Source organism: Sciurus carolinensis, chromosome 1 (assembly GCF_902686445.1).
Source record: "Sciurus carolinensis chromosome 1, mSciCar1.2, whole genome shotgun sequence".
NCBI classification, from domain to species: Eukaryota; Metazoa; Chordata; class Mammalia; order Rodentia; family Sciuridae; genus Sciurus; species Sciurus carolinensis.
Window position 1 is genome coordinate 180,488,451 of NC_062213.1, and position 20,921 is coordinate 180,509,371.

The following is a 20,921-nucleotide window of genomic DNA, read 5'->3' on the forward strand; positions in this document are numbered from 1 at the left end:
AAGTTAGACACAAAGGACTACACATTGTATGATTCTATTTATGTAAAATATCCAGACTAGGTAAATTCATAGAGACAGGAAGCAGATTAGTGGCTGCCAGGGGCTGGGTGAGGAAAGTATGGGGTGATGAAAAAACTTTGGAACTAGATAGTGGTGTAGTCACACAACATTGTGTATGCATTGAATCGTATGCTTTAAACAGTTAAAATGGCAAATTTTATGTTGTGTATATTTTATTATGATTTTTTTTTTTTTTTTTTGGTGCTGGGAATTGAACCCAGGGCCTTGTGCCTGTAAGGCAAGCACTCTACCAACTAAGCTATATCCCCAGCCCCTTATTATGATTTTAAAAAATGTAAGGGAGAAAGACTGGGAAAATTTAAGTGACTTACCTAAGGGAACCTTATGGGTGACATGGGGTAGAACTTTTTTTTAACCGCAGTTGTCAGACTCCATGGCTCATCATTTTATTTTAAAGTATTTATTTATTTACTTATTGAAAAAACAACATTTATGATATGCCTAAGACATGGGAGTATTTGATTCCATGCTTTTCAAAACAAGTAGAAGAGAGTAAAGTGAAAACTTAATTTGGGAGGTTTAGATCATTTTGAGCATCTTTAGCTGCCTCTTGTCAACACATAGGAAAGACCAGGGAAACCAACGGTTGTACCAGAGAACCCAGGAAAAGAGCCACAGCCTGAAGACCACAGGGTTCCCTTTAGTGACCTGGCCTTTTTGTCCCTTTCAGGTGAAGGGAGGACCCCAGACAATGGCTGCTGCTCATGATTTGGAGATGGAGAGTGTGAATTTGAATATGGAGAGAGAGAACAAAGAAGAGCTGGAAGAAGAGAAAACTTGGGTAGATGGGGGAGGAAAAGACCCCTCCAAGAATAGAAAGGTCCACAGGATCGTCTCAAAGTGGATGCTTCCTGAGCCAGTCCGAAGAACATACTTGGAGAGAGCTAACTGCTTCCCGCCCCCGTTGTTCATCATCTCCATCAGCCTGGCGGAGGTAAGCGTCGTGCGTGGCGGGAGATGCAAACCCAGCTCCAGCAAGACCTTGACCTGGAGAAGAGGCTGGGGACTGGCCCGGCATGCCCCCCACAGTCGGCCCTTCTCCAGAGCCGCCTTTCTTGGCTTCCTGTGCTCTTCATCCCTCCAACCAAGGATGGAGTTTAATTGGACAATTTTCTTGAGTTTCAGAGGCAAAATGCGGGATCCTCCAAGGATGTCTCCTCTGGGCGCAGGGTGTGTGCTCAGCCTCTGATCTGGTCAGCCCTTTTGCAAGGCTCAGAGGGGTGGGACGACTCACCTAAGGGCTTGTCTTAGTGACTGGGCCAGGACTAGACTTGTCCTGAGAACTTTCCTCCCATCCTTGTTGTCTCAGAAAGGAATTGGCAGAGCATGGCTGCATGTGGGTGTGACTTCAGGGACATTAGAACGTCCCTAACTAACACAATCTTAATTCCCACTGATGCCTCAGCTTCCTTATCAGGGATTGTATTAATCAGGGATCTCCAGAAAAAAACAGAATCAATGGGGTAGGAGTGAATATGTACACACACACACACACACACACACACACACACACACACACACACAGATTGTGACTTATTTTAAGAAATTAGCTCAAATGATTATGAAGGCTTGGCAAGTCCAAAATCTTCAAGGCAAGCTGCTGGCAGGCTGGAGACCCAGGGAAGGGCTGCAGTTTGAGTCCAGGGCTGTCTGCTTTTCCTAATGGAGGGCAGTCTTTTCTATTTAGGCCTTCAAATAATTGATTGGGCAAGACTCACTCACATTATGGAGGAAAATCTGCTTTACTTAAAGTCTACTGATTTAAATGTTAATAGAAGTTTCAGAAAAACTATCAGGGTATTGTATTAGCCTTGGAAGGTGACACATAAATTTAGCCATCATGGCAGCCAAGTTTCTTATGGCTCATAATGACAGAAACACTCCTGTAATCCCAGTGGCCTGGGAGGCTGAGGCAGGAGGATTGTGAGTTCAAAGTCAGCCTCAATAAATCGAGGTGCTAAGCAACTCAGTGAGACCCTGTCTCTAAATAAAATGTAAAATAGGGCTGGGGATGTGGCTCAGTGGTCAAGTGCCCCTGAGTTCAATCCCTGGTACCCCCAAAAAAACAAAAACAAACCCCAAATAACTGATGTGTAAGAATTCCCAGGAGACCCTTTGTCAAGGCTGTTTTGGTTGAAGGCAGGTAGTTCTCTGTTTTCTCATGGGGTTTTATTGTGGGATTTACTTATGACTGAGAAGTTATTAGGTGTGTATGTGGGTTCTTTCTGCTTCTCCCTTCATTTATTCTTTCATTCTGTGGATTTCTGGATTTTCATGTTCCCATCAACTGTGTGTGGGGGTGGGTGGAAGGTTGGAGAAGAATGGGACAAGGCCACATGGTATAAACGTGACTGTGCATAGAGTGCTCAGCTTCCTGCAGTGGGTCATGGAGTACCCCTAGGATTTCTGATTCTTACAGAAAGATCTGAAAGATCTGCTTTTCGAATTACTTTAACTTTTTCTTCTTCTTTTTTTGGTGGTGCTGGGGAGGGAACCCAGGGCCTTGTACATGCTAGGCAAGTGTTCTACCACTGAGCTCTACCCCCAGGCCTTAAGTAAACTTTATATTTTGGAATAATTTTTATTTGGAATAATTTTAGCTTTATAGAAAAGGTACAAAGGTAGAAAGAGAGTTCCCCTATACTTCTCACTTAATTTCTCCTATGTCAATACGTTTAATGTTAAATGTACTAATATTCCATAGTACATTTGTCAAAACTAAGAAGCTAATGTTTGGTATAGTGCAGGTTGAGTATCCCTTATCTGAAATGCTGGGAATCAGAAATATTAGATTTCAGTTTTTCTGATTTTGGAATATTTGCATAGACTTTACAGGTTGAGTAACCCTAATCAGAAAATCTAAAATTCAAAATGCTTCAAGATCCAATTTTTTTTTTTGTTTGTTTGTTTTGGTACCGGGGACTGAAACCATATCCCAGCTGAGACACATCCCCAGCCCTTTTTATTTTGAGACAGGGTCCTGCTAAATTGCTTAGGGCCTCTAAATTGCTGAGGTTGGCTTTGAACTTGCAATCCTCCTGCCTCATGCTGGGATTATAAGTGTGCACCACCACACCAGGCTGATCCAAAACTTTATGAGTGCTATGTTGGTGGTTAAAAACTTTCAGATTTTGGAGAAATTTGAATTTCAGATTTTCAGATCAGAGATGCTTAACCTAAACTGGGGATGTAGCTCAGTGGTAGAGCAGCTACTTAGCATGCACAGGGCCCCGGGTTCCATCTCTAGTAGTGCAAAGAAAAAAGGTGTAGAAATGTCTAACTAATACTATTAATGAAATTCCACACTTTATTTGGATTTTACCAGTTTTCCCATTAATGTCCTCTTTCTGTGCGCTGGTACCTTCCAAACCAGGGAATCAAATTGCACTTAGTAGTCACATCTCCCCAGCCTCCTCTGATCCCTGATGGTTTCTCAGTTATTTTTCCGGGTGCTTGGCAGTCTTAAGGTGTCTGCCAAGTATCTGTATAATGTCCCCCCGTCTGAGTTTGTTTGATGTTTTTCTCATAATTAGACTAGAGTTATGGGTTTAGGAGGAGAATACCACAAAGGGAAAGTGCCTTTCCCTTCTCATCACATTAGGGAGTAGGGGATATCACATGATGTTACAGGGACATTGCTCTGTACCATTTGGTGGAGGCAGAGTTTGCTGAATTTTGCCACTGTGAAGTTACTACTTTTCCCTTTTCTTACTGCATTCCTGGAAGCCAGCATTGATTTATTTCCATATTAATTGTAAATGAAAGATAAAATAGTGGGGGTGGGAACGTGAGGACCGTAGACATTTAAGGGGGTGGGAGAGAACCTAGTGCTAGACAGCAGGGTGTTGGTAACAGCTGGTCTACAGCTGCTCCTAACCATGGGAAGGAGTTGACCATGGAGGGGACGGTTGGGAAACATAACTGCTGTCATCTTCTGAGCCCACTCAAGAGCTAATCATTTCAACAGTTACTGCCCGTGGGCTTTAATGGGGCACTCTCTGGAGAAGGTGTGGTTAACATTTGTGTCTACCCCTCCCTGTCAGCTGGCAGTGTTTATTTATTATGCGGTGTGGAAACCTCAGAAACAGTGGATCACCTTGGACATAGGTATCCTGGAGAGTCCCTTAATCTACAGACCTGAGAAGAGAGAGGAAGCCTGGAGGTTTATCTCATACATGCTGGTCCATGCGGGGTAAGAAGTGACAGTTAAGTCACTGACGTCAGAGGTGATTATAAGTAATGTAAGAAATTGTCACTCCTAACTTTGTGTGTGTGTGTGTGTGTGTGTGTGTGTGTGTGTGTGGTATTGGGAATTGAGCCCAGGGCCTCACACCTGCTAGGTTATCACTTTAACCCTGAGCTACACCTCCAGCCCTTTTTAGATTTTAATTTGAGACAGGCACTCATTAAGTTGCCCAGCTGGCCTTGAACCTGTGATCCTCCTGCTTCAGCTAAGCTGGAATTACAGGTGTGCACCACCCTGCCTGGCTGCCACCCCTAATTTGTGTTTAGAACTTTATTATAAATAAGGTACATTCGTGTCCATTTTCTTGAGCTTCACATCAGCCTAGGAGGTGGGTATTTCTCCCACTCTTTTATGTCTGAGGATGTAGTCACTTGCTGCATATCACACAACTGATTCCAGAGCAAGACCTCACCTCAACTCACTAGTGCTGACTGAGTTATAGTGCAATATAAAAGATTTTATATATAAAGGACTTTATATTGCATTATAACTACCTAATATATTTTGATATAGGAATTTTAACAAATAGATGCCAAATAATTATCAAATCAGAGTTAGGTGCCCCTAGTTGATGGATGTTGTTAAATGTTTTCTAATGTAGGTTATTAAATGGTAGAAACAAATTACCACCAGCTCCCCCACCACCCCAATAATCCCACACCACACTCTTTAAAAAAACTTAATTCATTTCCATCAGTGTTAGCCGTCTGATCTGTTACAGGCCATAGGAGGTGCTGGGCCACATTTTAGTTGTGCTTATCATTTCCTAAAAGCAGATAATCTTTCATAATGTCACTCAGCATCCATTATCCTCCATACCTGCTACAGCCAGCCAGCAGCTTGCTGCTGGTCCCGGCTCTTTGGTGGACTCCTGTGGTGTTCAGTGGTGCCAATCTTGTTTATGTGACCTACCCAGCCCTGGAGTTGAAAGATGACTCTTTTGACCAGTGACTAAGTAAGCAAGTATTATACGATGCAGGACTCAGATTTGACAAGTCAGGGACAAAATTCCCAATTGCCGAATTTCTGTACACACTTCCACACTTTCATTTTCCATTTTACAAATATGTTCTGAGCAAATGTGACTTCTACTTTCAAGGACATTTCAATTATAAGGAGAATGTTGGCAGTATAGTATTAGAGTATACAATAGGCACTTAACTTCTTTAAAACGGGGTGATAGTACCTACCTTTTAAGGTGGTTGTTATTAAATGAGACCCTTGAATATAGTAAGGCACTCAGAAAGAATCTGCAAGGCTGTGTAAGACATGTCACGTACAGGGTTGTATAAGAAATGTTTTGGGATGTGAAGGAACAAATAGAGACTCTTTCTGGTGGGGGAGTATATGGTGCTGGGGATTTAACCCAGGGCCTTAAGCATGCTGAGCAAGTGCCCTATCACTGAGCTACACCCCAGGTCAAGAGGCTAATTTTTTTCTAATTTGAAAAGTACAAGGCAGGTGACTGGTTCATCAGTTTATTAAAACCAAGGCTCGAGGTTCTGTTTTCTCTGGTATTCTTTTGACCTTTTTTGCTGGCAAGTCGGCTGCTACAACTCTGCATTCAAAGCCAAAAGAAGGGGGACCCCAGGTACGGATGCATCCAGCCCTTAAGTCAAGATGGAACTCTTTTAACAGTGCTCTTACTTGCTCGTTGGTCAGAACTATGTGACTTGATCTGGCAGAGGCTGGGAAAATCAGCATTAGATCTAGCTTCACTGGAGGAGGTTGGATAGGGAGAAGAGAAATGGATGTTGGAATAGTTATAGTTTAAGATAGACTCAGAAAGGGAATGACCAGGGTGGGGATGGCTTCAAGGATGACAGATTGAAGTTGGATCTTGAAGGCAGATAAAATTTGGGTGAAAAAAAAATTAGTATTTCTATTGAAGGTAATTTTAATGCCACTTCTAGTGTTGCTGTTGAGCAGCAGAAAGAGTTCGTATGGGGTTTGGAGTTTTTATAATATTGGTCACCTTGTCCTCGAAGAGTTCTCAGAGGACAGGATGGCTTTCTTTGACCTTCTCATTAAATTCAGGAGCAGATATTTCTCATCTCCTTTATGCTCGAGGGCTCCAGAACACTAGTATAACTGTCCTTGCTAGACTATTCTGTGACATGTACCTCTCGTTTGTCTTTGAAGATGGCTTGGCTACTGATAGTTGTGGCTGGGAGCATAGTCATCATAAAGGTAAGTAATCCATTCTGCAGGGTGTATCCAGAGAACCTCTTCAGTGACCTGTTCGATATGCGTAAAGTAAATGATGATGCAAAAACACAGTCCCTAAAACTAACATGAGAAGGGCCGCATTGTGGAAGATTGACACTTCCTGTTTGTTTTGGAACTTTGGTGCAATCCAAAATCTCCTTTAAAAATATATAAATAAAAAAAAGAATGTAATTCTCAGTTAAAAAAATATATAAAACACTGTGCTACATAGCAACTAAATTAAGGGGTAATCTAATGTGGAAAATTTTCAAATTATGTTCAGATTCTCCAGAGATGCTTGTGGGGTTCAACAGCAAGATAATAAGAACTTCATTTAAAAATATTTTTACTGGGCTAAGGATGTAGCTCAGTGGTAGAGCACTTGCCTACCATGTGCAAGACCCTGCGTTCAATTCCCAGCATTGAAAAAAAGTATGTGTGTGTGTGTGTGTGTATGTATAAACCTACTTAAAGACTGTAATAGAAGACACCCACATGCAAATGTGTTATATTCCAAATTGTAGAGCATGGGAGTTATTTTAGCAAGTCTTAAAGGTAACTTTTAAATGTAAAACAGCAGTGAAATTTCTCTTTCTCTTGGTTTATTAAATATCCCGAGGTTGCAAGACAGACTGTTTAAAAATATACTGAAATTTAAACTCAGGATTTAAATTAAAGTCAGGATATTTTCAAAACTGCAATGGAAACAAAATCAGATGCTGAGACTGCCACGATTGTATTTGTCATCCAAACCCCTAATTTCAAGTTTATTTTCCTTAAGCCTGCCTCGCTGATGTTTCATGTTATGATTATTATAAAATGGACATAAAATACATTTATACTTCTAAAGTGTCATTGTATCTGTTTTACATATTGAAGCTCCTTGTAAGATTTTATTAAAAAAAAAAAAAATGACCTGCCTGCTAAAAAAATTAGAAAATGGAATTCTAACAAGTCCAAGTCCTTAACTAGAAACAACACATCAGAGTCTACCAAGGAAATAACTGCTTTAATATTTGACAACTGTGTTTGTCTCTGCAGAGTTCAGCACATCGTAGGGAATCTTTTAATGCAGCTGGTTTTGGGTATTCCCTTGGAAATGGTCCACAAAGGCCTCCGAGTGGGGCTGGTATACCTGGCAGGAGTGATTGCAGGTCAGTGTTCTGGGGGAGCAGAATCCACACTTCTGGGCCCTTAGGATTAAAAGTGAAAGTAATAGATATTTATAGTGGATTTCCTTCTTTTCTTTTCTTCCTTTCTGTTCTTATTTTGTAGTACTGGGGATTGAACCCAGGGCCTTGCTCATGTAGTCCTCCCACTAAGCTACATTCCCAGACTTTTTATAAATTTTATTTTGAGACAGGGTCTGGAAGTTGCCCAGGCTGGCCTTGAACTTGTGATCCTCCTGCCTTAGTCTCTACGAGGCTGGGAGCATAGGTGTGCACCACCATGCCTGGCTATAGTTTCTTATTTAAGTCAAGGTTTATCATGCTCCTAATATGTGCTAGGGAACACGCTAATCATTAGAGATAATTTAATTAGACATCAGATATTAGGGATAATATGAGCACATGAAATTAAGTCCTTGTGCCTATATTCAGGTATCTTACACTCAGATGAAGTTTTGCACAATTGGAAACTACAAGCAGTTTGGTGTACAGGATACCTCTATTGGGTAAAGGCTTAAAAGCCAGGTCATGAAGCCCCTTATGTGTCAGACTAATGATTTTCAGAAGTAATATGATCAGATTTGCATTTTAGAAAGACGGGATATAGCTCAGTGGTAGAGTGAGCGACTAGCATGAGCAAGATCATGGGGTTGATCCCCAGCATCACCATTACCAAAAAAAAAAAAAAAAAAAAAAGACATAAAGATTGAGGAGGAGGAACTGGTAGAATATGACAGTAATTTCTAAAATTGAGTGTACCGAAGTTGATTCATTATGGTGTGAGAAGAATATATTAGACTTCCTGTCTGTTTATTTATATAAACATTTTTGAATATTAGAAATTTAATTTTTGATAATTGTAGACATAGCTGCAGAGATTAGGAAATATGACCTAGAGATCCCATGTACCCTTTAACCAGTTACCCACAATGGTACCATCTTGCAAAACTTTAGTACAGTATCATAACCAGAACACTCATGTGGATACCTTCAAGCTCCAAAACATTCCCAACAGCCCAGGGATCCCTCATGATACCTTTTATAGCTCCGTGCTCATCCCTGTCAGCCTACCACTCTCCTATACCCTGGGCAACCACTAATCTAATCTCCATTTCTATAACTTTGTCATTTCAAGAACATTATATAAATGGAATAATCTAGCATATAATATTTGGGATTGGCTTTCCCCTAGGATCAGATTCTTCTAGTTTGTTTCATGTATTAATAGTTCATTCCTCCGTATTGCTGAACAGAACTCCATAGTATGGATGTACAACTACTTATTTAACGATTCACTCACTGAAGGACACCTGGGTTGTTTAGAGTTTTTTGGCTATTTTGAAAAATACTGGTATAAACATTTGTGTACCTGTTTTTATAAATCTTACTTAAACTCAGGGTTTTGTGAACATAAGATTTCATTTCTCTAGGATAAATGTCCAAGAGACAGCTGCTGGTTCGTATATATGATAGTGCCATGTTTCATTCTTAAAAAGAAAATTCCAGAATGTTTGTTCCATTTTATATTCCTCCTAGTAAAGTACAAGGGATTTCATTTCTCCCTATCCTCAACAGCATTTAGTTTGGTGTTGTTACTATTTTTTATTTTACTTGTGCTGAGAAGAGGGCAGTGATGTTTTACCATGGTCTTAATTTCCTTAGTGGATAATGATGTTGAACATCTTCTTATGTGCTTATTTGCCATCTGTCAATCACCTTCAGTGACTTCCATGTCTTTTGCCCATTTTCTAATTGAACTTTTTAACTGTTGAATTTATATATTCTGGATACTAGTTTTTCTTTCAAAATATAAAATATTTTCTCCCAAGTTATAGCTTGTCCTTCCATTATCTTAACATGATCTGTCACACGGCATGAGTTTTTAATTTTGATGAAGTTAAATCAAGTTTGTCCTCCCCAGCCTGTACTAGGGATTGGACCCAGGGCCTCAAGCTTGCTAGGTAAGCACTGTACCACTGAGCTTCATCCCCAGTCCCCAATCAAGTTTTATCAAGATTTCTTTTTATGAATTATGCTTTTGGAGTTATGTCTAAACACTTTTTACTGAGTCCTAGGTCCTGAAGAATTTTTCCTACATGATCTTAAAAGTTATAGTTTTATGCCTTATATTTAAATATGTGATCAGTTAAAAAAAATTTTTTTTTATTTTATTGTAAACAAATGGGATACATGTTTCTCTGTTTGTACATGGCGTAAAGGCATACCATTTGTGTAATCATAAATTTACATAGGGTAATGCTGTTTGATTCATTCTGTTATTTTTTCCCTTCCCCCCTCCCACCCCTCTTTTCCCCTCTATACAGTCCTTCCTTCCTCCATTCTTGCCCACCTCCCTAACCCTAACTCTAACCCTAACACTAACCCCTCCCACCTCCCATTATGTGTCATCATCCACTTATTAGTGATATCATTCGTCCTTTGGTTTTTTGAGATTGGCTTATCTCACTTAGCATGATATTCTCCAATTTCATCCATTTGCCTGCAAATGCCATAATTTTATCATTCTTTATGGCTGAGTAATATTCCATTGTATATATATACCACAGTTTCTTTATCCATTCATCAATTGAAGGACATCTAGGTGGTTCCACAATCTGGCTATTGTGAACTGAGCAGCTAGGAACTTTGATGTGGCTGTATCTCTGTAATATGCTGATTTTAAGTCCTTTGGGTATAGGCCAAGGAGTGGGATAGCTGGGTCAAATGGTGGTTCCATTCCAAGTTTTCTAAGGAATCTCCACACTGCTTTCCAGAGTGGCTGCACTAATTTGCAGCCCCACCAGCAATGTATGAGTGTACCTTTCTCCCCACATCCTCGCCAACACCTGTTGTTGCTTGTATTCTTGATAATCGCCATTCTAATTGGGGTGAGATGGAATCTTAGGGTGGTTTTGATTTGCATTTCTCTTATTACTAGAGATGTTGAACATTTTTCTATATGTTTGTTGATTGCTTGTAGATCTTCTTCTGTGAAGTGTCTATTCATTTCCTTAGCCCATTTGTCGATTGGATTATTTGCATTCTTGGTGTAGAGTTTTTTGAGTTCTTTATAGATTCTGGAGATTAGTGCTCTATCTGAAGTATGATTGGCAAAGATTTTCTCCCACTCTGTAGGCTCGTTCTTCGCATTGCTGATAGTTTCCTTTGCTGAGAGAAAGCTTTTTAGTTTGAATCTATCCCAGTTGTTGATTCTTGCTTTTATTTCTTGTGCTATGGGAGTCCTGTTGAGGAAGTCTGGTCCTAAGCCGACATGTTGAAGCTCTGGACCTACTTTTTCTTCTATAAGATGCAAGGTCTCTGGTCTGATTCTGAGGTCCTTAATCCATTTTGAGTTTAGTTTCGTGTATGGTGAGAGATATGGGTTTAGTTTCATTCTGTTGCATATGGATTTCCAATTCTCCCAGCACCATTTGTTGAAGAGGCTATCTTTTCTCCATTGCATATTTTTGGCCCCTTTGTCTAGTATGAGAAAATTGTATTTATTTGGGTTTGTGTCCATGTCCTCTATTCTCTACCATTGATCCACCTTTCTATTTTGGTACCAATACCATGCCGTTTTTGTTACTATTGCTTTGTAGTAGAGTTGAAGATCTGGTATTGCAATACCCCCTGCTTCACTCTTTCTGCCAAGGATTGCTTTAGCTATTCTGGGTTTTTTATTCTTCCAGATGAATTTCAAAATTGCTTGCTCTATTTCTGTAAGGTACATCATTGGGATTTTAATTGGAATTGCATTGAATCTGTATAGCACTTTTGGTAGTATGGCCATTTTGACAATATTAATTCTTCCTATCCAAGAACATGGGAGATCTTTCCATCTTCTAAGGTTTTCTTTAATTTCTTTCTTTAGTGTTCTGTAGTTCTCATTGTAGAGGCCTTTCACCTCTTTTGTGAGATTGATTCCCAAGTATTTTATTTTTTTCGAAGCTATTGTAAATGGGGTAGTTTTCCTAATTTCTCTTTCTGAAGATTCATCGCTTATGTATAAAAATGCCTTAGATTTATGTGCATTGATCTTATATCCCGCTACTTTACTGAATTCACTAATGAGATCTAAAAGTTTTCTGGTGGAATTTCCTGGTTCCTCTAAGTATACAATCATATCATCAGCAAATAGGGATAGTTTGAGTTCTTCTTTTCCTATTCGTATCCCTTTAATTTCTTTGGTCTCTCTAATTGCTCTGGCTAGAGTTTCAAGGACAATATTGAAACGAAGTGGTGAAAGAAGGCATCCCTGCCTTGTTCCAGTTTTTAGGGGGAATGCTTTCAGTTTTTCACCATTTAGAATGATATTAGCCATGGGCTTAGCATAGATGGCCTTTACAACGTTAAGGAATGTTCCCACTATCCCTATTTTTTCTAGTGTTTTGAGCATGAAGGGGTGCTGTATTTTATCAAATGCTTTTTCTGCATCTATTGAAATAATCATGTGATTCTTGACTTTAAGTCTATTGATATGGTGAATTACATTTATTGATTTCCTGATGTTGAACCAACCTTGCACCCCTGGGATGAAACCCACTTGATCATGGTGCACTATCTTTTTAATATATTTTTGTATGCGATTTGCTAAAATTTTGTTGAGAATTTTTGCATCGATGTTCATTAAGGATATTGGTCTGAAATTTTCTTTCCTCGATGTGTCTCTGTCTGGTTTAGGTATCAGGGTAATATTGGCTTCATAGAATGAGTTTGGGAGGGTTCCCTCCTCTTCTATTTTATGGAATACTTTGAGAAGTATTGGAATGAGCTCTTCTTTAAAGGTTTTGTAGAACTCGGCTGAGAACCCATCTGGTCCTGGACTTTTCTTTGTTGGTAGGCTTTTGATGACTTCTTCTATTTCATTACTTGAAATTGGTCTATTTAAATTGTGTATGTCCTCCTCGTTCAGTTTAGGCAATTCATATGTCTCTAGAAACCTGTTGATGTCTTCGAAATTTTCTATTTTGATGGAGTATAGATTTTCAAAATAGCTTCTAATTATGTTTTGTATTTCAGTCGTGTCTGTTGTGATATTTCCTTGTTCATTCCGAATTTTAGTGATTTGGGTTTTCTCTCATCTTCTCTTTGTTAGTGTGGTTAAAGGTTTATCAATTTTGTTTATTTTTTCGAAGAACCAACTATTTATTTTGTCAATTTTTTGTATTGTTTCTTTTGTTTCAATTTCGTTGATTTCAGCTCTGAGTTTAACTATTTCCTGTCTTCTACTATTTTTGGTGTTGGTCTGTTCTTCTTTTTCTAGGGTTTTGAGCTGTAGTGTTAGGTTGTTTATTTGTTGAGTTTTACTTCTTTTATTAAATGCGCTCCATGAAATAAATTTTCCTCTAAGTACTGCTTTCATAGTGTCCCAGAGATTTTGATATGTTTCTTTGTTCTTATTTACCTCTAAGAATTTTTTAATTTCCTTCCTAATATCTTCTGTTATCTATTCATCATATAATAGCATATTGTTTAATGTCCAGGTGTTGGAGTAGTTTCTGTTTTTTACTCTTATTTATTTCTAACTTCAATGCATTATGATCTGATAGAATACAAGGTAGTGTGTCTCTATCTTCTTGTATTTGCTAACATTAGCTTTGTGGCATAATATATGGTCTATTTTAGAGAAGGATCCATGTGCTGCTGAGAAGAAAGTGTATTCGCTCTTGGTTGGATGGTATATTCTGTAAATGTATGTTAAGTCTAAATTATTGATTGTGTTATTGAGATCTATGGTTTCTTTGTTCAATTTTTGTTTGGAAGATCTGTCCAGTGGTGAGAGAGGCATGTTAAAATCACCTAGTATTATTGTGTTATGGTCTATTTGGTTTCTAAAATTGAGAAGGATTTGTTTGACATACATGGATGAGCCACTGTTTGGGGCATAGATGTTTATGATTGTTATATCTTGCTGATTTATGCTTCCCTTAAGCAGTATGAAATGTCCTTCTTTATCCCTTCTGAGTAACTTTGGCTTGAAGTCCACGTTATCTGAAATGAGGATGGATACTCCAGTTTTTTTGCTGAGTCCGTGTGCATGGTATGTTTTTCCCCATCCTTTCACCTTTAGTCTATGGGTATCTCTTTCTATGAGGTGAGTCTCTTGCAGGCAACATATTGTTGGATCTTTCTTTTTAATCCAATCTGCCAGTCTATGTCTTTTGATTGATGAATTCAGGCCATTAACATTCAGGGTTATTATTGAGATATGATTTGTATTCCCGGTCATTTGGTTCATTTTTAAAATTTTATTTATTTATTTATTTATTTTTTTGACACAAATTGGTTCCTCCTTTATTTGACAGTTCCTTTAGGATAATTCCTCCCTTTGCTTCTTTGTTTTTTATCTCTTCCTCATGGAATAGTTTGCTGAGAATGTTCTGTAATGCTGGCTTTCTTTTTGTAAATTCTTTTAGCTTTTGTTTATCATGGAATGATTTTATTTCATCATCAAATTTGAAGGTAAGTTTTGCTGGGTATAAGATTCTTGGTTGGCATCCATTTTCTTTCAGAGCTTGAAAAATGTTGTTCCAGGCCTTTCTAGCTTTTAGGGTCTGGATTGAAAAATCTGCTGATATCCGTATTGGTTTCCCCCTGAATGTAATTTGGTTCTTTTCTCTCACAGCCTTTAAAATTCTGTCTTTATTTTGTATGTTAGGTATTTTCATTATAATGTGCCTTGGTGTGGGTCTGTTGTAATTTTGTGTATTTGGAGTCCTATAAGCCTCTTGAACTTGATTTTCCATTTCATTCTTCAGATTTGGGAAATTTTCTGCTATTATTTCATTGAATAGATTGTTCATTCCTTTGGTTTGTTTCTCTAAGCCTTCCTCAATCCCAATAATTCTCAAATTTGGCCTTTTCATGATATCCCATAGTTCTTGGAGATTCTGTTCATGATTTCATACCATCTTCTCTGTTTGTTCAACTTTGTTTTCAAGGTTAAATATTTTGTCTTCAATATCTGAGGTTCTGTCTTCCAGGTGTTCTATCCTATTGGTTATGCTTTCTATGGAGTTCTTAATTTGGTTTACTGTTTCCTTCATTTCAAGGATTTCTGTTTGGTTTTTTTTCAATATCTCTCTTTATTGAAATGATCTTTTGCTTCCTGTATTTACTCTTTTAACTGTTGATTGGTGCAATCATTCAATGCCTGCATTTGCTCTTTCATCTCATCATTTGCTTCCCTGATCATTTTAATTATGTACATTCTGAACTCCCTTTCTGTCATTTCTTCTGCCATGCTGTCATTGGATTTTATTGATGTAACATCTAGATTTGTTTGGGGCATTTTCTTCCCTTGTTTTCTCATATTGTTCAGGAATCAGTGGATCATTAAGATATTGCAGATTTCCTCTATTGACTTATAATGCCCCTGAAGATTGCTAGTATATCCCCTCTTATCGTTCAGTAGCCTGAAGTCTTGGAGGAAGTTGATAATGCAGTGCTCCACAAGGAAGCTGCCTCTCTAGGGGTGGTGACCCTCAGGTGGGGTATATTCCCTGAGAGTGGGCAGAGGTGCATGTGATCAGTTTTGAGTTGGTTAATTTTTCTATAATATGAGGTTCTGTTTGTTTCTTTGACCTATGAATATCCAATTATGCCAGAACAATTTGTTAAAAGAACTGTGTTTCCTTTACTGAATTGCTTGTGCGGCTTTTTATTCCATTGATCTGTGTGTCTCTCAAATAATACTGTATAGCATTAGTTACTGTAGCTATATAAGAACTCTTGAATTCACTAAGAATGATTCCTATTTTATTCTTTACTTAAAAATATTTTTGCTGTTTTAGTTTTTTTGCCTTTCCATATACTTTTACAACAATCCTGTATATAACTGAGAATTCTTTCTGTGATTTAGATAGCAGTTCATTAAACCTATTAATTTGGGGAAGAACCAAAAAATCTTTACTGTGTTGAGTCTTTCAACCCATGAGCACAGTGTGTCTCTTATTTAGGTCTCGTAGGTGCTCCTGCATTTTTTAATCAGTGTCTGTGTGTTCATTGCTGGTACACAGGAATACAACTAATTTTTGTATGCTTATCTTTTGTCTTGTGACTTACTTAACTTGCTTATTAGTTCTATGGTTTAAATTTTTTTTTTTTTAGATTCCCTTGAGTTTTCTTGTCATCTGTGAATCATCATGCCATCTATGAATAGGGGCTGTTTTATTCTTTCATTTTCAATCTGCATGACTTTTTCATCTTTTCTTGCCTTGTTGTGGTGGCCAGCATTTCCACCACTATGTTGAGCAAGAGTAGGGAGAACAGTTATGCTGGCCTTGTTCTTGCTCTTTAATAGAAAGCAATGAGTCTTTTACCACTAAGTAGAATGGTAGCTGTTGGCTGTAGGCTTTTTGTAGATACATTTTGCCAATGCATTTCTTTCTTTCTTTTCCTTAAGAGTGTCTCATGTTGCCCAGGCTGGTCTCAAGCTCCTAGACTCAATCCTAGCCTCTTGAGTACAGGGATTACAGGCATGGGCAGGCACTTGGCTTACCAATACACTTATTTCTAAAAAATGAGCAAAATATCAAGTATAACTAATATGTAATACACAGGTTGAGATGGGCCCCACAGTCTTTATGTGTTATAGAGTACATGCAGTTTCCTGGGGGTAGCGTGGGAGTTCTACAGCACACAGGAACGTAAAGCCCTCCCTGGCTTGTTCTCTTTAATGTTGTAGGATTTGTTGCAGTCTGTGTGGGTCTGGTTAAATAAATGCGATAATCTTCACAAAGAGTAAAGGACATCCTGAGTAAGGAGTTGTCATAAGAATCTCTTATTATTTCCCAGAGATTCACTGATTATTTCATGGTAAATTACTTACAAGAGTTGTTGGCTTAGATTAGTTTACATGTTTTTCTCTTACAAAAAGATGGGTGTCCAATTTGCTGATTTTTTTCTGTGATAATAAAAGGTTTTTAGTAGTATGCTACTTAACAGATGTTGAAAAAACAAAGATGCGATATGTCCCTTTGAGGACATGATTACATTTTTCCCTCAAAGGAGTGAGAAAATAACTGCTTTTCTAAAAATATTCATGCTATGCAAAAGGCATTTTGAAAATTGGAAGTTGTTTCATCATTATGTGATTTTGCTGCTGAAAATGATGCAACATCTCATAAATTCACACTTAGAAGGCAGGGAAATAATTCCTTAATTGGTTTTAAATTTCTCAGTGAAGAGTTTTAGTGAGCTTTAAACTTTAATGTGGCACTTTGATTATTTTGCAAGAACAAATGACTGACACTGGGGAAAGTGGGAATTAGCCAAACTGAAACAAGATTTTTGCATAATTGGAGTGAGCACAATTATGTAGTCAGTGATACAATTCTATTTGAAAGAAACATATCGTTTTTTAATTTTAAAATTTGACCATGATAGTCGTTTCAATAGAAAATAATTGAATTTAGAATTACATCTTTGCATTTCTGTATCATGATATTTAACCAAGGTTTTCAAACATAATGAAGCCTACTTAAAAAACACTACTCATTGAAAGATTTTATATAGCATTAATGAAGTAAAAATAATTTAAAAATATTGTTTTTAAATTCTATTTTGTAGTATAGTACCACTATAGTAGTACATATATATGTAATTTATAAATACGTAAATACACATATATTTCATTGAATGGTTCTGTTAGTTTCCTAGCTGCTATAACAAAGTACCACAAATTGGGTGGCTGAAGACAACAGGATTGAGCCTGGCACAGTGGCACACCCCTGTAATTCTGGTGACTTGGGAAGCTGAGAAAGGAGGATCACAAGTTCAAGGCCGATCTCAGCAACTTTTTTTTTTTTTTTTTTTTGACAATTATTTAAGACCTTTATTAACAGGTGCTTGCAGTTTGACTTTTTTGAAAAAATCAAGTTGTAAACTTTTATTACAAATTAAAAATGAAGTTCTTAAAAATCTCAACTTGACCAGATATGAAACAATTTAAAAACCTTTAAAGGTGTATTAAGAAAAACCAGGCTTTTAAAAAAAAACACGTTTGCCATTACCAAAAAGAGACATCTTTAGGTAAAAATAATAAAAACCCCATGCTGCATAGATAATGCAGATAGTTCTAGTTATCTGGTCAACGGGCAAAAAGCAAGCACTTAAGGTCTTCAGCTCCAATCTTTTGTTCATTTCTTATTACTGGAATTTCATATTCACTTCTTCTTGTTGGATGTCTAAACCGGACGATGGTAGAGATGGTAAGCCGGCATTTACTCAGCCCCGCCCTTCTCAGCCTCGGGAGTGGACCAATTCTCAGCTGGTGGATCGGCTGCTTTTGTCTCTTTGCCATCTTGTGGTTTAGGGTTTTCTGGGCGTCTGCGTCGGTAATTGAAGTTGCGGCGGTACCGACGTTGAGGTGGCTGCTGACCTTGGGTCTCATCTCCTTGATTTTCTTTATCCTCTTCATTGCCATCCTCTCTAGGCTGTCTTTGGCGAGGAGGGCCCCTGCGGAATCGTGGTCTATAACCCCGATACATATTCTGTCTCACTGGTCTACCTTGTTCTCCTGCACCCTGGTTGTCAGCACCCTCCATCACTTCTCCCTGCACAGGAGGGTTGGAATACTGTGGTCCACGACCATAGGGTCTCCGCATGTAGTAAGGTTGGAACCTTCGCCTGCGGTAGGGCCGGCGTTGTTGGGCCTGGCCTTCGGGAGCACTCTCCATCCCTCATTCTTTTCCCCACTCTCACTGTTCTGATAATTCTGCTGGTAATTGCGTGGAGGACCCCTACGACGTGGGTAGTGTCTATAATGGTTACGGTCTGCTGCGTATTTACTGCCTTGAACTGGAACTCCACCAGGGCCTGTAACATTTGCTGCCTCCGCACCCTTTTCTCCTTCAACAACATCAAACTCCACAGTCTCTCCATCTCCTACACTGCGAAGGTACTTCCTGGGGTTATTCTTCTTTATGGCAGTCTGGTGTACAAATACATCTTCCTTGGTGTCATTCCTGTTGATGAAACCATATCCGTTTCTTACATTAAACCATTTTACTGTTCCCAAAACCTTCGTTGCGATGACCTTCTTGTCCCCGCCGGCAGGCGCCGCGGATGTAAGGCCGCCCGGGCCGCCGCTCCCTACGCCGCTGCCCGTGGTGCTGGGCTTGGTGTCCGCAGCGCTGAGGGCGGGGGCGGCGGGCGGCTGCTGGGTCTCGGCCTCGCTGCTCATGGTTGCGGTGATGGTGACTGGGGCCGGCTGCGGCAGCTGCGGCTCCTCCCGGGGTGTGATGGTAACTAGGCCAGCGGCGGAGGTGGGGCTGCTCAGGGGTCTCTGGGGTCCGCTCTCCGCTCCCGCTACCGATCGAACGCTCTCAACAACTTAGCACGACCTTGTCTCAAAACCAAAAATAAAAATGGGGATATAGTGGTAGAGTGCCCCTGGGTTCAATTCTCAGTACCACAAAATAAGAGAATAAATATATAAAGTGAATAAATAAAATAAGGGAATAAATAAATGGGAACAAATAGATAAAGCTAAAAAAGAAAAACAGGAATATATTGTTTCCTAGCTCAGGAGGCTAGAAGTTTGAAATTAAGACATCAGTAGGACTCTGCTCCCTCTGAAACCTGAAGGTGAATCCATCCTTGCCTTGTCCTAGCTTCTGGTGGTAGCTATGAGTCTTGGTGTCCTCCTTTAGAAGGTTCTGGGGATTGAACCCAGGGTCTTGCATATGCTAGGCAAGTGTTCTACCCCTGAGCTACATCCCCAGTCAGTTTTCTCTTCTAGGACACCAGCCATAGTGGTTTGGGGAACCCACCCTGCTTCAGAATGACCTCAACTAGTCACATCAGCAAGAACCCTATTTCCAAATATGGTCACCTATGTCCAAATAAGGTACTGGGGGTTAGGACTCTAACAAATATTTTTTTATTTTGGGTGCATAATTCAACCTATTAATAGTTCTCACCATTTTTTTTTTTTTTAATTGATCAAAAGTTTCCTACAGCCAGGGGTTCCAGTAAGGGCCTGTGATGACCAAAAAGGGCATGGTGCAGTGGCAGTGGGGTAGAGAGCAGGAAGCGTTCATGAGCCACATTGAGATAAAATTGAATGTGGGGGAAATATATATATATATATATATAAAATTGACAAGGCTTAGTGACACAGCTCCTCATCCTACTTCCCTCCTTTTTTTTTGGATCCTGTTTTTCCACCTTCTCCTTCTGTTCCTGCACACACCTCTTTTTTCCTGCCCTTGAAGGCCCTTTGGGATGGTCAGGCCTTGCCTGATTCCAGCTTCTACATCCCTGTTTGCCCCATGGCTTGATTTCAACCTGTGGACTCAGCCCAGTCACAGAGAGCCAAGGGAGAACGTGAATAACCTGTTCGCATCCTCCGCCTGATTTTGTAATAGCTTCTTGGCAGGTGTCTCTTTGCCATTCTGGTCTATTCACACTGCTCTTTGGATCATCCTCCTCAAACGATGATCAGGTCATGTTGTATACCCTTCTAAAAAATTTACAGTAGCCAAAAGAAAGTCAAAACATCCAAGAATGCTCTTCATTCCCCTCTGCTGCTTGACTTCATTGCCTTTCTTGCTTTTTTATTTTTCAGAACTCTTCATATATAGTATAATTCTAGTTTTCTTATCCTTGGTTCCTGATAAAATGTGTCCCCAGGTCCATGGATCAGAAGCATCAGCATCGCTTGGGAGCTTGTTAAAATGCAGCATCTTGGGCCCAGAGCAGACCTGCTAGTCAGATTCCTCCTTTTAACAAGTTCACAGGAGACTCAGACACACATTAAAGATTGGGGAGTGCTGGTCTGCAGTCTAGCACAGTATCCCTCAGACTGACAGAAGGTCAGAATCACTTGGGGAGCTTGTCACAACTAAAGCCATCCAGATCCCACCAGATTGACTGAATCAGAATCTCTGGTGATCTGGCCTTGGGATCTGTAGTGTTTTTGTTTGTTCAGTGAAGTTACACTGATAACTATAAATTTTATACCTTTAAAATGTACAACCTAATGAGTTTTTTTTGTTTTTTTTTTGAGAAAAAGGAAAAAGAATTTTTATTCCTGTGCTAGCAAAAGAGAAACAGTGTTCTTCTGTCCCAGAGGCTGATTCTGCCCATCAGGAGTAACAGGGGGTAATTCAAAGGCTACATTTCACCCGTTTTCTGCAGGAGTTGTAATTTGCTTGTAAATTAAGAAGGTAATCATTTCTGAGATCTGGTGCCATTCCCAAATTCTGAATTAC

The 20,921-nt window shown here is 39.2% G+C and overlaps 1 protein-coding gene and 1 pseudogene across 8 annotated transcripts in view; one reads left to right on the top strand and one right to left on the bottom strand.

Moving 5' to 3' along the window:
* Positions 1 to 20,921, top strand: part of Rhbdl2 (rhomboid like 2) — a 53,021-nt gene that overhangs the window by 14,335 nt on the left and 17,765 nt on the right. For all 8 annotated transcript variants that reach the window (XM_047518596.1, XM_047518591.1, XM_047518641.1 and 5 more), the window contains 3 exons: positions 752 to 1,015; positions 4,125 to 4,273; positions 7,577 to 7,689. In XM_047518596.1, the coding sequence (XP_047374552.1) occupies positions 773 to 1,015; positions 4,125 to 4,273; positions 7,577 to 7,689 (505 nt within the window). In that variant the 5' untranslated portion in view covers positions 752 to 772. The remainder of the gene's footprint in view (positions 1 to 751; positions 1,016 to 4,124; positions 4,274 to 7,576; positions 7,690 to 20,921) is intronic.
* Positions 17,697 to 18,904, bottom strand: LOC124960050 (Y-box-binding protein 1-like; annotated as a pseudogene).